The sequence below is a fragment of the Magnolia sinica genome, chromosome 2 (assembly GCF_029962835.1).
Source record: "Magnolia sinica isolate HGM2019 chromosome 2, MsV1, whole genome shotgun sequence".
NCBI classification, from domain to species: Eukaryota; Viridiplantae; Streptophyta; class Magnoliopsida; order Magnoliales; family Magnoliaceae; genus Magnolia; species Magnolia sinica.
The window spans coordinates 129,122,471-129,140,496 of NC_080574.1; the positions used below are offsets into that span (position 1 = coordinate 129,122,471).

Here is an 18,026-nt window from a genome sequence, read left to right on the forward strand (position 1 = left end):
ATCCAATCCATCCATACATTTTACCAGATGATTTTAGCGCCTTGTCCCAAAACTGAGGCATATAAAAAACTAAAAAGGACCACACCACAGGAAACAGTGTGATTTGAATGTCTACCGTTGACAATTTCTTGAGGGCCATAGAAGCTTTGGATCAACCTTATATTTGTTTTTTACATTCATCCATGTTTGTGTGATCTTATGAGAAGGTTAGATGACAAATAAACATAACTGTGGGGCCTAGCAAGGTTTCAACGGTGGAAATCATTATTTCCACTGTATCATGTGGTATGGCACGATTGAGCTTTGGATAAGCTTCAATTTTTAGATCAACCCCTAAAATGAGCTGCAAAAATGGATGGACGGTGTGGATTATAAACCACATACATTCACAATGGGCCTAACAAAGTTTACTCGGTACGATAAGAGCGTACCGAGTAACTCATTACGCAATCCGATTTCGACTTTTGCACCATGGCTTTTTCTTTATTTTATGAATGAATAAACGGATCAAATCGTCAAAGAGAGAGAGGTTTTATCATGGGAAATTGACCGTACTTGCCTTTAAGTTTGGGTAAATTACCTGGAACTATGCAACACTCCATATATTCCCTAAAGGGTCTTCTGACAGGTTTTGGAGTTTGTTTCGGACTAAAATGCTCTTAACATTGGTTCAATAGTTGCAAGGTTTTCTAGGGACTAAGAAGTTACGTAGTATTTGAAGCTAGTAAAGTGATGTGCAGGGAACCCTTTTTGCTCGTGGGCAAGGACCAAACTCGTGGGGCCCATATTGATGTATGTGTATAACTCATGCCGTCCATCCTTTTTGTCGTGTCGTTTTAGGGCTAGGGCCTAAATATCAACCTGATCCAGTGCTCGTGTGGGTCACATAATAGAAAATAATAGTGACAATGAAACCCGTTGTTGAAACTTTCTAGGCTCACCGTGATGTTTGTTAGAAGTGGACATTGCCCAAGTCAGGACTTTTTGGGCCCACGCCGAGCTGACCGACAAGATGGACGGAACAGATCTTCCCATTGTTGGCCTCAGACTATTGTACCAATAGCTATCCTTTCATTTGGTAGTAAAGGAAGTGAACATGTAACAACCGCGACCTGGGAAAACTACGACCCATGACAACCACGACCCATATAATATGAGAACTACAACCTTTACTATATTACAATCAAGACCCTTACCACATTACAACCACAACCCAGGTATGGGTCGTGGTTGCCATGTTATATGGGTCATGGTTTTCATGAGGAAAGGGTTGTGGTTGTCATGATGTAAGAGTGTGGTTAGCCCGTTTTTCTTTCTTTCCGGTGTAAGTTGCGCGCGAGAGAGAAAATTGGATTGAGTACTCGGTTGGGCCCACCTTAAATGTATGTGGTCTATCCACGCCATCCATCCATTTTTCCATCTAATTTAAGGGGTTGAGCCCAAAATTGAAGCATATCCAAAGATCAATTGAAGTATACCACGACCTTAATCTGTAGCATTCGATCCATTTACACTACCAAAAATGAATCGTGGTTGTCATGGGTCATAGTTGTCATGTTATATGGGTCGTGGTTGTTATGTTATATAGGTCATAGTTATCATGGGTCGTGGTTATCATGTTATATGGGTCGTGGTTGTCATGGTCGGGGTTGTCATGTTATATGGGTCGTGATTGTTATGTGGTAAGGGTTGTGGTTGTCATGTTATATGGGTCGTGATTGTCATGTTAAATAGGTCGTAGTTATCATATTATATGAGTCGTGGTTCTCATGTGATATGAGTCGTGATTGTCATATTATATAGGTCACGGTTGTCATGTTATATGGGTTGTGGTTGTCATGTTATATGACAACTACGACCCATGCAAACAACGACCCATATGGGCCCACATTGATGTATGTGTATAATTTATGCCGCCCATCCTTTTTGTCGTGTTATTTTAGGGGTAGGGCTCAAATATCAGCTTGATCCGGTGCTCGTGTGGGCCACAAAATAGAAAATAATTGTGACTATAGAAACTTTTCAGGCTCACTGTGATGCTTGTTAGAAGTGGATACTGCCCAAATCAAGACTTTTTGGGCCCACAGCGAGCTAGCCGACAAGGTGGATGGATCGGATCACCCCATTATGGGCCTTAAGCTATGGTACCAATGGTTTGGTAGAAAAGGAAGTGAACATGTTGCGAACACGAACCATGCAACATGACAACCACGAACCATATAATATGGCAACTACGACTCATGCAAACCACGACCCAAATGGGCTCACATTGATGTATGTGAATAATCCATGTCGCCCATCCTTTTTGTTGTGTTATTTTAGGGTTAGGGTCAAATATCAACTGCGACCCTTTGTGGATGAACCACGATCCATTATGCATGTGAACCACGACCATTCGAATGGATCGTTGTTGTCATGTAGCAAGGGTCGAGGTTGTCATATTATATGGGTCGTGGTTGTCATGGGTCGTAGTTGCCAAGTTATATGGGTCGTGGTTGTCATATTATATACGTCGTGGTTGTCATGTTTTATGGGTCGTGGTTGTTACGGGTCGTAGTTATCATGTTATATGGGTCGTGGTTGTCATTTTATGTGGGTCCTGGTTGTCATGTTATATGGGTCGTGGTTGTCATCCGGGTCGTAGTTATTATGTTATATAGGTCGTGGTTGTCATGTTATGTGGGTCATGATTGATATAGGTCGTGGTTTTTATGTTATATGGATCGTAGTTATTATTACGTTTGGCGTGTGCAGTTCGTGCTTATAATGTAGTAAGGTTCGATGTTGTCATGTTATAAGGATCGTGGGTCCTGTCGTGATTTATGTGTCGAATCCAATCCGTCCATTAGATTTAGAATTTTATTTAATGTCAGGGGTCAAAAAAGGAGTTACATCCAAAAAATTTATGCCCCAAAAGGTTTTCAATGGTAGGTTTTCAATTTCACCACTTTCTATGGTGTGGTCCACATGAGCCTTTGATATGCTTCATTTTTTGGCTCATTCCTTAAAATGATCTTTCAAAATGAATGGATGGCATGGATAAAATATTTACATCATAATAGGCCCAATAAAACCATTCATCTCTACATATATTGAGATGCGCAAGTCGAGTAATGTGACTTACTAAAATAGCCTTCCCCAGGTCTTGGGAATCTGGACTCCTCGAAGACTCCTACAGCTACCTGTAAATCGAGTAACTTCTAATCCGCGTCGGAAGTGGAAGCGGATTGGCTAGTGTACCACCGTGAATGTATGTGGTCTATCCACGCCGTCCATCCGTTTTTCCATCTTATTTTAGCTGTTGAACCCAAAATTCAATCATACCCAAAGAACAAGTGGACCTTACAATAGGAAGCGGTTGGAAAAATTATTTTCACCGTTGAAAACTTTTTAGGGCCCACAGTGATGTTTATTTCTCATAAATCCTCTTAATATGATCACAAGGACATGGATGAAGTGAAAAAAATAAATATAAGCTTGATCTAACACTTCTGTAGCCCCCGAGAAATTTTCAAAGGTAGATGCTCAATTCACACTGTTTCCTGTGGTGTGGTCCACTTGAGGCTTTTATATACTTCATTTTTATGCTCTAGCCCTAAAATTATCTTTTAAATCGATGGATGGAGTCGATAAAATACATAAATCACGGTGGACCCCACAGAATTTAGTCAGTACGCTTATGATATTGAGTTACTCAGTACGCAATCTGCTTCCAACCCGGCGTCAGACGCGGATTTTGTAGGAAGTTCCTACGCTAGGAACTCAGGTGGGGCCCACTGTGATGTTTGTGAGAAATCCACTCTGTCCATCCGTTTTATGAGTTCATTTTAGGACATTAAGGCAAAAATGAACCGAACCGAATGCTCAAGTGGGCCAAAAACGTGAGAATTGAACGCCCATAGTTGAAATATTCATGAGGCCACAAAAGTCTTGAATCATGTTTATTTTTGTGTTTACAGTTTATCCCAGTAGGAATGACTTTATGAACGATATGGATGGCATGTAAACATTACTGTAAACTCCAGGGAGGTGCAACTACTTAAACAAGGAAAGGGTATTTTGGTCCTCACCACATTACAACCACGACCCATATAACATGACCACCACGACCTATATAATATGACAACCATGACTCCCATGTTATAATGGTGACAGTGGCACTCACGACCCATGACAACCACGACCCCATATAATATGACAATCACGACTCATATAACATGAGAACCATGACCCATACAACATGACAATTACAAACCACCACCATGTATATGTTTCATCCATGCCGCCCATCCTTCTTGCCGTGTGTAACACCCTGTATTTTTAGGGACCGTGTAGGAACTCGGCTCCCGATTTTTCAGGTGCCATGGGTGCCCTAATGGGCTTCAGATTTTAATTACATTTGGATGATCTCATAAATAATGGAGAGTTTAGCATGGCATGAATCATAAGTAAGCCATAAAGCAATATCAGGTGGCACTAAATACAAAAATATCCAAACCACAAATCCAAAATCATCTAAATAGGGAACTAGTCCTACCCATATATGACCCAAAGTGACTAGAGCCCTAGCCCATGCCCTGTGGTAGTCCGAACTCAGACTAGAAGGATCCGCCGATAGTCTTGGAGTAGGGAAGCTCCTCTTCCTTATCCATGCTCACCACGCTCGGCTCATCGAGCACCGCCTCACCTGCATCTAGTAAAGGGTCTGCTTGGTGTTTTAAAATACCGTCCTAGAGTGGGAGTGAGTAGCTAACTCAGTGGTTACTATTAGCCTTAAGTTACAACAAGCATCAATTATATAATAAATTTAATGAAAGACATACATTCACAGATTCCTAACTAGTCTTGTTAATGCATATGCATGTATTATGATATGATGTATGCCCTCACAACAACACTCCCTCGAGCGACTTTGTTTAACGGTCGCGCATGACCAACACTCCCTCATTGCGACCTCAACTGCCGAGTCACCAAATCCTAGCTAATGCGATGCATGAATAATGTTAGCCGAGTATTTAGTTAATTTCGTTCATCCAGTAGATTGGAGAAACTGGTACACCCCACGTATCATTGCCCTCAACTGGTTGTGAGGCCAAGGCCCCTCAATGTGCGAGGCCAGGACCCCGCGATCCTTGATCCCATCAGGTTTTCCATCCCCGATTTCAAGCACATGAGAAGTGCTGAGAAGAGGGATCACTCGCGGTCACTACGGGGAGGCTCGTCACCCCAGCGTAGGTCGACAGCTCGGACACAGTATTCCATTCCACCATGCGCGGCTCTTGAGTCAGTGGATCGGTTTCAAATGGTTATCAATAGGCTTAAGTGGTTGAAGGGTGTTTCAGGTTCCATATAGGCGTGAGCAGACATGGCTAACAAACATGATTGGTCAGTAGGCAAACTAGACCGTGCGAGTTTAAGCGAGCACGTGACGGACGACATCGAGTACAAGTGACCCATGTAGTCCAACTACTGTCGCTCATTCGCATCCGTCCAAATTCGCTGGTTTAGCCACAGGATGGTCCTACCAACGGGACCACCCTCTCTCACCTCAGTTCCCTGACCAACCTAGGGATTTGACAACGTTCAATAATATTCCAACAATTCAGGATTTGTCTTCTAACCCAAGTGAAGTCATGCATTCACACATCAAACATAAAAACTTAGATTTTTCTACAATTGCAACTACTAACAAAAATATGAAATAAATGTGTATGTGTGTTGTGTGGGGTTAACGAAGAGAACAAGAGCTACACATCATTCATACAACAATGATTATGCAATCATACTGCCACAAGAAAGGTTATACTAGGATCGCATATGAGATGTACATACCATACCAAATCAAGCCTAATCATGTTGAAGAGCAAATAAACAACACTCAATTATGTCATGAAATTTGATAAAATCATACATGGGATGAATATGCCACATCAAAATCAAACCCAACCATGTTGAAGAACAAATAAACAACACTCCTTCATTTCATAGAATTTAGGGGGACCTATCATGTGGGGTCTTGGCTAGGTTCTCTCTAGATTACTCAAGCACCTCATCTTAACATTCATAATCATTAAACTCATAGTAAAATTGGTGCTAGGCCACCTAAGGATAATAGTCCGCACCTCGTGATGAACCACTCGATCCACAGTACCCGTAAGGTTATGGTGTTAGGAAATCATTGTTGAAATGCTTAAATAAGCATACAAGCTTGTAAGAATTGGAAGGAATTTAACGCAAGACCTAAACCTACAAACATAATTCCATATTTACCTTCAATCGTCGCTGAATCGACACCAATGAATGACGATGTTGCTATAGAGGCGATGAGAGGATGAAGGTGCACAAACCCTCATGCTTTCAAGATCTCCCTCTTTCTTTCTCCTCTTTCTCTCTTTCTCTCTTTCTTTTCTCTAGGGCAAATTCGTATGGGGAGAGGGGGTGCTCAAATGAGGCCCTTTTATAATGCCAGATTTGGTGTAAATGACCCCAAGGGTTGGGTTTTTACCATACTAGCCCTATGGGAGAATTTTTCTAGCCTCTAGGGCCCACTACGGGGTGTGCATATTGATATACACCGAAAGATAGTTAGCCCTAATGATGATATACATATGGACATGTTTGGCCCGCCATTTGGATGCGCCGATCGACAGATATGATTAAAAGTCTGTTCAACAATCACCGAGGGTCGATTGGGGCCGCGGATATACAGATATGAGCAGGAAAATATCCTTACTCCACATGTGAAGTTTAGGCGTAAACCGACGGTCCGAAATTTCCAACTTTGCCTAAGAGCGGATGACCTAATTCACTGAAGCTTCAGCTTCTTCCTTTAGGGTATTTACACTTCTCATGCACTCATCCTTTGACTCAAGTTGAGTGGTTCTAGATAGTACCCAGGTCTGACTCCCGCGATGGACGTCGAGCCCAGTAAGACATATTATTATATAGTTTTGGAACTAGTGGCCCACCAACGAGTGGTCTAGAGCTTGATCGAAAAATCAGGGCATTTCTGTAATGATTTAGGTACTGAGATTTCTTGTGGGCAATGATTTGAGTTTGGAGTAACTATGTTTATAGTGTGACCCATTTATAACTAGTGAAAGTGGAGATTTAGTCATGATTACTCTAAACCGTCGGTTTTAGGCTAAAAGAATAATAGGGTTGATTTGGTCTATTAGTCAAAATTCGGGCCTTATCTGACTCGGCTTCGGTTAGATCTTTAATTTAGTTATGATTGTCTTGATTAGTTAGCGATGGATCAGTTAGATTTAGGCCCTATGTGAGTAAATCATAGGGCTAAACTTGATGTTCAAGTGATCGGGCGGATTCGTTGGCTTTCTGCGGTTGATTAATCGGACTTGTGTGGTTCTTTACTGGTTCTACCCGTGTATAAACTAACATTGAGTGTTAATAGTCAGTAAGTGATAATATAAATTAATTACAAAAAAATTTAAGGATTTTTGAAAATCTAAAACAAGGAAAATCCATGACGTTACACCATGTCATTTTAGGACTAGGGCTCAAAATCAGCTCGATCCAGTGCTTGTGTGGCCCACATAATAAAAAATAATGGTGACTGTTGAAAGTTTCTAGGCTCACTATGATGTTTGTTAGAAGTGGACATTACCAAAGTTAGGACTTTTTGGGCCCACACCGAGCTGGCCGACAAGGTAGATGGATCGGATCACCCCATTGTGGACATTAAGCTATGATACCAATGGTTTGATATAAAAGAAATTGAACACGTTGAAAACCACGATCCATACAACATGACAACCACGACCCATATAACATGGCAACTACGACCCATGCAAACCACGACCCAATCCTAAGGGGTCAGTACTTGGCTTACGAATTAGGGCATAGAATGACCTTATCAAACCCGCATCAGAGTGGTAAGTACTCTCAAATATGTGCGCAAATCGTTGTGCAAGAGGCGATCGAGCAACACGAACTCGTCAAAGAGCTTGTCTTCATCGGAGACCTCAAATACAACCTTCTGATTTCAGAATCTTCCTAGGTTCATTTCGGGTCGTGTGGAAGGAACTTCTATTGCTTGTTTGTCGTGACTCCGCTTTGAGTGCCTCTCGCGGCTTGGTCCCGCCTTGCTGGGAGTTATCGCCAGTTGCAGCTCACTCCCATTTCTTGCCTGTCTACCACGGCTTGACTCCGCCTCAACGGGAGCCACCTCCTCTTTCCTATGAGGAAAAGATCAAGGAGATGGAGAAAAAGGACGAGATAGCTCCAAGAAGGGTCATTCTCTACTAACCTTAAGGGGTGAAAGATCTAAAGGGTGAGATTTTGAATGAAGATGAGTTTGTAGAAACTTTGAGGATTTGGGATTTGGGATTTGAGAAGATGACGGTTGATAGAATAAGTTTTTAAGGAGTTGTAGAGATGGGTTTTTCCAAGAATGGTGCTAGGAAGATGGAGATTTGAGATTTGGGGTTTTGTAGAGATTTGTGTCTTGAAGAGGAGTTTGCTAGGATGGGTTTTGAGAGAAGAGATGGGAGGAGGTGGCTATTCTCCTTGAGAGGATGAAGATTTGAGATCTTGGGAAGAAGATGGAGAGGAAGGAGAAATGTGAAGAGAGAGGTGGGTTGTAGTGGTTTAGGGCTTAAGAGAGATGAGGAAGCTGAGAGAGAGAGAGAGAGAGAGAGAGCAAGGGGTGGGTGTCTAGAGCACCCTACCCACATGTGCACTACCCCACACGAAGGTCCAGTGGCTAGGTGTCGTGGGCTGCTGTCCTCTAGCGGCGAGGCGCCGCAAGTTGTTGCCTTCGGGTGGCGACAGCGGCGCACCAGTCAAGGTGGCTTGGGATGGTGGTGGATCGCCGTTCCCGTGGTTCCCCCGCGGGTGTCTGTCCACCAGGACGGTGGGCCGCGATTTTCTGACCCAAGTGGGTCGTCGTGCAATGCCATCTCATCAATGCTGCACTCCACCTCATTCTCACTCCTCTTCCACTTCTTCCGAACCATCTTTGCCCGTTCGAATCCCCAAATCATCCCGATTTGATTCGGTGGTGACCCATTTAGGCAAAGGAGGGCTGATCCGAGGTGAAAATAGGTTCTTCTTGACCTATTCTTCCCTCTCTCTCCAAATTCGATTCCGTTTTGTCTATTCCGTGATCAGGGCGGGCCAAATAAAGGCCCGATCAAAGATGAAAATGATCTGGACTGTTGGAACTTATATTAGGCATATCTCCCTAATCGAAATGAATTTTTAGACGTACTATACATGATTTTGGGGTAGGACGACCTACTTAAGACATCTAATCCCTTTGTGACAGGTCACGATACCTGATTCGTGAGTTCTTGCTCGAAGGTTAACTAAAACGCCTCTTGGAGTTCCAAGGCCCTGTCTCCCGCATTACAACAACTTTTTGGCTCAACTTACTCCCTTCTAGGTCTAGTTCCCAAACTAAGAATCGACAGCTTAATCTGATTTGGAGCTTGGTCTTAGGGTTTTGACGTCGCTATGTTTCAGTGACCTAACAATATCAGTGGACTATGCTCTGATACCAACTGTAACGTCCTGAAATTTCAAGAGTGGTGTAGTACTCGGCTCTCGAGATCCCGGACGTTAATCTCTCCCCTTTGGGCAGGAAGTTCATTTGGGTACTCATCATATAAGGATCAAGCATCTAAGTGATTACACATAAATAAGTAATGGATTACAAAATGATCATAGTTAAGGGAAAGAAAGTATACTGATTATGTCCTATACATCGAGTCGGGATACGGGCCTACAAGTAGGCCGAATATACATCTAAAGCTCTCAAAAATATGTCCAAAAGAATGGGGCATCTAAGTCCAAACATAAATGTCTAAAATCAAGTGATATGCCGTCTAAGTTGGCCCATTAGAAAGCTGGAAGAATGAGAAATTTACCTCCTGGTCCGTATATGCGTATTCAAGTGCGTCTGCCTCAGCGGTACCTGCATCTATGGAATCATCTGGTTGGTGTTTTAAAACACCGTCCCAGAGTAGTAGTAAGTGATCAACTTAGTGGTACTATTAACAATGAGTTACGCATGTTATCAATCCAATCAGTACAGGTAAGGATATTAAGCGAAAGCAACACTTTTTAATAATTCTTAACAATTACGGAACGTGAAGTCATAATATGAGTATACTCCTAACTAGTGCAATGCAATGAATTCAAATCATTAGCAAAGCATTTAATTAATTTTATTCACCCCGTGGTTTAGGGGAAACTAAAGTACCCTTATCTTATATTGGTCTCAAATGGTTTGCGAGCTTGGAGTGGTAGAAAACACTCCTTACATGCGTCTCAAAATCCGACATCGGGTTCATGACCCGTGCGACAGTTCCCTCATCGATAAGAGGCTAACACTAGCCCGACCAACAGGCCCGATCGATCACTATGGACCGGATGACACAGTCCGGATGCACAAGGTTAGGCGGCCCATCGACGAGTGGAGAGGGTCATCACTCATACGCACTCGTGAGACGGTCGTGGTGTTGTTGTAATTTGAAATGTCTTATTCACAGCTTCCTTGATTTGTTGATCATTAGTTACTACGGGGAGTCTTGCCGCCCCAGCATAGGCCGACAGCTCGGACACGATGTCTTATATCACCATGCTCGGCTCATGAGTCTTGCGGATTCTTCCCTGTTACGATTTAAAGTAGACTCATTCAATACTAACGTGGGTACTCTAGGTTCTATTCGAAGTTATTTCAATCCAAGATTTCCGAGCAAATTCGTCAACTTTCAAGCTTATTCGGTTGACTTGGGGCAGTTCAGCTCGACCGACATTGTTACAAGAGTTCCAAGTAGTCCGACTACAGTCGACCGTCTAAGTTCAACCCAAGACGATCGAAAAAGTCAAACGCGGCTGGCTCAAATCAAGCCACTCTTTAATTCAGGCGGTTAGTCGATATTCTCGAGGAGGGAAGAAATCATATGTCTCTGTAACTTGATAATCGCTACGATACTCTAGCATAATGTTATTGTCAGGCCCACACAAGCATTTTGTCGAACACATAAACATCAATGGGTTTACACATTTATGTAATCATCAAATTTAACATATGAATAGCATTTATCGTCATGACTATACTTAGGCATTTCATCGAACATGTAACCAATAGCAAAAATTTGAATGAAAATCATGACGCATTTCATCAAACATGTGGACTGCAATAGATTAATCGAAATAAACAAATGGCAACTCGTTTAAAGGTAAGATGGTGAAGCTAATTTATAGGGGTAGCTTACGACCCACGATCACTATTTGGACCCTCAGGGGTCTATAAAAGGCAACCTAAAATCAATAGTCCACACATTTGCGACGAGTCTTCTTCCCTTGGTGTTTTCTAAGATAGAGTTTGGCGGAGGTTGTCAGAACCTATCCAACATACGAAGTCTATAAGGAAATTTAGAAAGAGAAAACTCGATTAACCTAGGGTTTGGGTCAAGGGTTGGATATCACCTTTTTGTGATTCTAAAGAACCCAAAAGAGCTTCCAGTTGTGGCGCAGAGTACTCCCAAAGAAGAGGAAATCAGTTCTCCTCGGTTAACCCATCGCTCTCCCTACCTTCCCTTCTCTTTCATTTGCTTCTTTTCTTAGAAACCCCTTAGGTCAAACAACAAATTCGTGTAAGGAGGAGGGGTGTGAGAAAATGGGGTTCTTATGGTGCCAGTTTGGGTACAAATGACCCCAATGACACTTGGTCTCTCATACTAACCCTATAGGGGTCCGTTTAGGTCAGTAGGGTTATGAGGAGAGGCACACAAGGTAATCCGTGCATAAGGATAGGCGTCCCGGTAGTGGATAAGCCACAGGGCATTACGAACCAATGATTAGGCATATATGTGGACCTTGAGGGCCCTATTTGCGATTTAATGGTGTCTCATCGCCAGTTGGACCCCAACTTTTACAGATCTGGCCAAGGCAATAATCCCAATGGATGTTTCAAATTTGGCCAACGTCCAATGGTCCGAACTCCTCGATTCCATAATCGAATGATGTGCTGGTCCTTCTCTAAGTTTTGATTTATTATGTTGGCTATTTACGTTTGTTATACACTTAGCCGATGGGCTCAAGTTAAGCAATTTCTGGGCACCGTCCTGACATAATACTCGTGATGGGCGTCAAGCCCGCTAAGGCACATGCCCTTCCAGGATTTTGGGCCCAATGTGCTGGTGATACCCGTCTTACAATTGAAACGATGTATCGAGTCACCTTCAGGAGGAATTTGGTCCTCGGCGTTTATCTTAGGTCTGGGTTGATAATTTGATCTGGTCAATCTGCTCTGACTAGTATGGAGATTTTTAGGACGTTACAATTACACTACGCACTCCAAAGTCCAAGTAGTGTATGCCAAGTGTACAATTTATACGGGGCACAGTTTCCTGCCGAAGCGGGAAGTTCCTGCGCTAGAAACTTAGGTGGAGCTCACAGCGATGTTTTTTAAAAATCCACACTATCCATCAGTTTTTTCGAGATCATTTTAGGACATGGGGACAAAAATGAGACATCCATTACTCAAGTGTGCTGAAAACGTGGATTGAACGTCTACAGTTGAAATATTCGTGTGGTCAGATAAGTTTTGTATCAAGTTAATATTTGTGTTTTCAGTTCATCCCAGTAGTAATGATATTATTAACGGTGTGTATGGTATGTAAACATCACTGTCGACCCAGGTAGATTTCAACGGTACGAATTTCACTACCCACCTTTTCTTTTAGTGCGGCCCGCTTGACTCCTGGATAAATCTCTCTCTCTCTCTTTTTTTTTTTTTTAATTAAAGTCCTAAAATGAACACACATAACGGGTGTACGGCGTAGATTTCTCATACACATCACGGTGGGCCCCACATGGGTATCCAGCGCAGGAACTTCCTGCGAATGGCTTTCGCAGGAAATCCCCGTCCGGCGCGGATTAGATGCTACCGGGTAACAGATGAGTGGTTGTTACCCTTACCATAGGGCCCACCCTGATGATATGTTGTATATCCACTCCGTCCATCTTTTTTCCAGTCCATTTAATGACATGTTCCCAAACATTAAGATATCCAAATCTCAGTTGGACCACACCACAAGAAACAGTGATGACTGAACGCTCACCATTAAAAACTTCCAAAGGCCCACTGTAAGAAGATCCGTAATGTTTATTTACCATCCAACCCGTTGATAAACTCAAGAAGAACTGGATGAAGGTAAAATACAAGGATTATCTTGATCCAAAACCTATGTGACCTAAAAAAAGGTTTTAATGGTTATTCACCACTTTTCCAGTAGTGTGGTCCACCTGAGATTTTTATACTCTTAAATTTTGGAATAAAATACTTAAATGAGCTGAAAAAACGAATCGACGGCGTGGATATGAAACACATTCATACGTGCCAGCGCACCAGGCGTCATTGGCTATGTGCCCTCATTCAGACGAGTCCTGACGGAATTTGAATTGTGTCCGCTTCCTAATCCATTTAAAACTTCAGCGAATTTCACGTTAAATCCGTTATTGTTGACATGAGAAAAGACAGGTTCTTCTACAATTCCTTGTAAGTTGTATTTGTGGGCCACGTACACCCACTTGCATAACTCCATTAAATCCTCGATCATTTACTTTTAATTTCAACCATCCATTTTCTTTGTACTACCATGGCCAGCCAATCTGTGAGCCACGTACACCCACTTGTAGTAGAATTCCTCAAGCTAAAATAATTTACCTATAAATATAAATATTAATATATATGATGGGAAATGCACGGTACTACCATGTTGACCCATTAGGTTGAGCTCTGTGGGTCCCACTGTGATGTGTGATCGACATCCATGCCGTGCAATCGGTAGGTCCCTGGACATGCCAAAAATCAGCCATATCCCGAGCTCGCTGCACCATCTAAAACTATGAGAAGTCATGTCTAAAATATATATAAAAAGCACTTGGTGGGGCCTACTCGAGTTTTAAAATGTCCTAAAATTTGGTGTAACCCCTTATCCAAGTAGGATACAGACAATGGATGGGATGGATATCTTAACCACATGTCACTGGGCTCTATATACAATCAGGAAGGTTTCAATGTGCAACATCCACTGTCAACTGTTGTCTATGGCGTGGCCCACCTAATTTATGGATTGGCCTTATTTTTAGGCCCATGGATCAGTATGGAAGGATGCATCTGATAAACGGTATGGATTTTAGTCACAACACGGTGGGGCTCACAAAGGTCGAACTCATGGTACCTTTTTCCCACATGATATAAACAATACTTGAATAAAATAATGATAGAAAAGAAAAAATCAACCATAATGCAATAAGATAAAGCGTGCAATAGACATTCTGTAGCAGCTCCTATGGTGGTCCATTTGATCGTAATTATAAAAAATAACAATCATTAGCTGTTCTCCCATTGAATCGTACTTATATAAAATAACAATCATCAGCAGTTCTGATGACGGCCCATTCGATCGTAACAGTATCTACTTCTGCGAGAAGCATGATTGAGATGGTTAGCTCCATGAATAACAAAACACGATTTGAACTAATCACGAAAATTAAGACAACCAAACGCATTATTCATGGACCTATCAAGATCAACGGGGAATATCGTATGAATCTGGAGTTATGTTGAACAGCCCCGTGCCCGGATATAGTCTCTGAGGAAATCACGAAAAACGTATTAGTTTCATTAAAAAAACAAGGTGGAATTATGCAAACGAGGGCTGTCTATAAGATCAGGACTATTTATCTGGTGGGCCTTGTCGTGAATGGTGGAAAATTCACTGGTTGGATAATCTTAACCGTTTGGAAGGTGATCTGTGTTAATGGACAGGGAAAAATCCACCGAAGAAGTGTTTACCTACCGTTTGATGCAGGCTAGATTGACTACAAAAGTCAACCCTCTCAAAAATCAGAACGATCAAATCATTAGTTGAGCCACACTAATATGTTGAATCATCTCATCTTGATTTCAATATGTCAATCTTAAAGGTGTACTTGATTAAAAAGACATTTTTAAATTCGCAATATGCAGGGGAGAAGAGATCTTCATCTTCAGTACCTCATACCTATATGAGAAGCATTGCTATCCTACCGCGTTGGCTCCTTTCCGCCATCGCAATAAGAGCAACTTGATGCAAAAAGGAACAAGTTGCGTAAGGAAAGCAACCTCTCGATAAAATTAGGATTTTGTGGGTGAGAAGACTAAGACATATATTTACAATAAAGGGGGTTAGATAAGTTTACTCATTACACTTTTCTCTCATACGATACTGTAGATATGTAGATTTTCATATCGGGCTTAATAACCGTATAAAGAGTATACAGGAACCATGGTTCAAGCATCCCACCCTGTACCTATTTAGGGTTTAGGGTTTGGGGCCCATTAAATTGCTCAATTAGAATAATCCAGTAATCCTATTTAAAACGATGATCTTGTGTGGCCCACCTAATAAGAGTCATACCTGATGTTTGTGATGAGCCCAACCGTTTGAATGGTGCAGATGTCATGAAGCAATGACACATTAGTCGGAAACATGAGGCTGCATGTCAAGTTAGCATGCATACGGCTGTTTACGTGAAAAAGAAAACGTTTGAAAACTACCCGAAAGACTCCACCCCACAACTAGTAATTTGCAGGGATTGATCCATAGCCAGTGGGACCCAATCGATAAACAGTCCGGTCATAGCCCATCACACAACACTGCCGATTCGAATTGCAGCCCACCCAACAAAAGAGAAGAAAAAAGAAAGAATTAAAGGTCTTACATCCAAGCTCTTCTGCACGTTCTTAGGCCTCTTCTTCGGTTGCCGAGGCAGCTTCATTCCCATCTCCAAAAAGTCAGATGCTATCTCTTCCCTGGAGAGTGAGATCGAGATCGACAGCTCCTTCCTTGCCTTCTTTTGCCGCGGACCCAATCGTTTCGACTGCCTTGATCTGATCAAACTCTCTGCTTGTGGCGGAGACGGACGGACAATATCTCTTATGCTCCCTTCATTCTTCTCACCTCTCAGTTCTTTATCAGAAGAGCTCTCTACCCGATATGAGGGAGACTTAAACGGGCCAGGGCCCGGGCCCAGTTCTTTTTTCTCGCACGTGTGTAATTGAGAAAGACGGATGACGAGATTCGAGGTAGGATCATGGATGGTGTGGTGATGAGAAGATGGAGATGGTGGGTTTTGTAGTTTTTGATGGAGAGGAGGGGTAGAATGGGGATAGGAAGATGGAGATTGGAGATTTTGGGTACGTGGAAGGGGTAGATTGGGAAAGTGGATGCAAGTTCTCTGTGCTCTTGGAGCTTTTGGAATTCGAGTATGTACTCTCTCCATCGTAGAGAGAGAGAGAGAGAGAGGTTAAGCTGATGTTTGGACGGTGAATTGCAATTTATAAGTTATAGCGTGCAACTGTCGTAGGCTGAGATTACCGATAGCGGATTACGTGTTCCCGGGTAACATGTGTTACCCTTACCGCGTGGTCCATCTTGATGATGTGATATATATCCACGCCGTCCATCCTTTTTTTCAGGAAATTTTATATCTTTTTTCAAAAAATTATTACAAAATAAATCTCAGGTGGACCACACAACAAGAAATAGTGGTGATGAACGCTTACCATTGAGAACTTCGCAGGGCTCACCGTAATTGTTATTTTTCATCTAACCTGTTAGTAAGATCAAGCAGACCTGGATGAAGGTAAAATACAAATATCAGCTTGATCTAAAACTTTTCTGGCCCAGTTTTTTTTAATGGTCTTTTATCACTGCTTCTAGTCGTGTGGTCCACATGAGATTTGGATCTAATTAATTTTTGGAACCAAGATTTAAAATGAGATTATAAAAATTATAGACAGAGTGGATACACAACACAATTATAAAAGTGGGCCCCACACGGTAAAGGAAACACCCGCTGAGGTTTGCCCGAGTAACACCTAATCGGCAAAGGACGCAGATTCCCTGTAAACATTTCGCAGTAAGGTCCTGCGCTGGTATGCTATGTGGGCTAATGTAATGTTTGTGAGAAATCTACACCGTCCGTCTGTTTTAAGATCTCATTTTGGGTCAGGTTACCAAAAACTAGCTTGATCAAATACTTAAGTGTGTCATAGGATAGGGAAAACCGGGGAAAGCGTTTTATATCGTTAAAACCTTACTGGGATCTACGTTGATGTTTATATGCCATCCAAACCGTTTATAAGGTCATTCCCACTAGGATGAAATGAAAAACCAAAACCTTAGTCTTATATGAAACTTTGTGGCCGTACGAATATTTCAAATGGTGGTCACTAAATCCCAACTGTTTCCTCTCCTGCGGCCCACTTGAATTTTGGATCCACCTTATTTTCCTTAGAATGTATTAAAATGATCTGTCAAAACGTATGAACGGTGTGGATTTCTCACAAACATCACCGTGAGCCCACCTATAATCCCAGCGCAGGAAATCCTACCGATCCTTCATAATCACGGCGAGAGGCGGATTCCTGCAACGGAAAGGGATTGGCTACTCCCTCTGCCACCAGCCAATGGCTGGTCGTCGGTGCTCTGTGGGACCCACCATGATCTATATTTTTCATCCATGCTGTCCATATTTTTTAAAGATCATTTTATAGTATGAAACCAAACAGATTGGATGTCGAATAAACAGTTCAGTGGGCCTTAGAGGATTTTAATGGTAGATATCCAAGCCTCATTGGCTGAAAGTGTTCTGTGAGCCTATCATGGTGTATTTGTTTCATCCATGCCGTTCGTCCATTTTTCCAGCTCATTTTACAACATGATCCGGTAAATGATTCAGATCCATATGTCAAATGAAACATTCATCTATTTTTCTAGCTCATTTTATAGCTGAAAGGCTATAATCTCACCCGCCGTTCGCACGTACGGGGAGATACCTATAACTTTGTATGGAGGAGTTATTAGATACTCTGGCCGACGTGATTCTCCATGCGCATGCACAAAGGAATTGTACTGCAGCAAATTTGTTGGTTCAAATTAAATTTACCCAAATAGTGGGGCCCACTGTCAATAGGACATAGACCCAAAAAAAGATTGCTTAAA

The 18,026-nt window shown here is 42.2% G+C and overlaps 1 protein-coding gene across 1 annotated transcript; it reads right to left on the bottom strand.

Annotated features, from left to right (window-relative positions):
• Positions 1-14,567: 14,567 nt before the first annotated feature.
• LOC131227718 (uncharacterized) lies at positions 14,568-16,302 on the bottom strand. The gene is made up of 2 exons (XM_058223526.1): positions 15,742-16,302; positions 14,568-14,630 (listed from the first exon to the last, which is right to left on the bottom strand). The coding sequence occupies exons 1-2, from the start codon at positions 16,300-16,302 to the stop codon at positions 14,568-14,570; spliced, it is 624 nt and encodes a 207-aa protein (XP_058079509.1).
• Between the last annotated feature and the right edge of the window lie 1,724 nt (positions 16,303-18,026).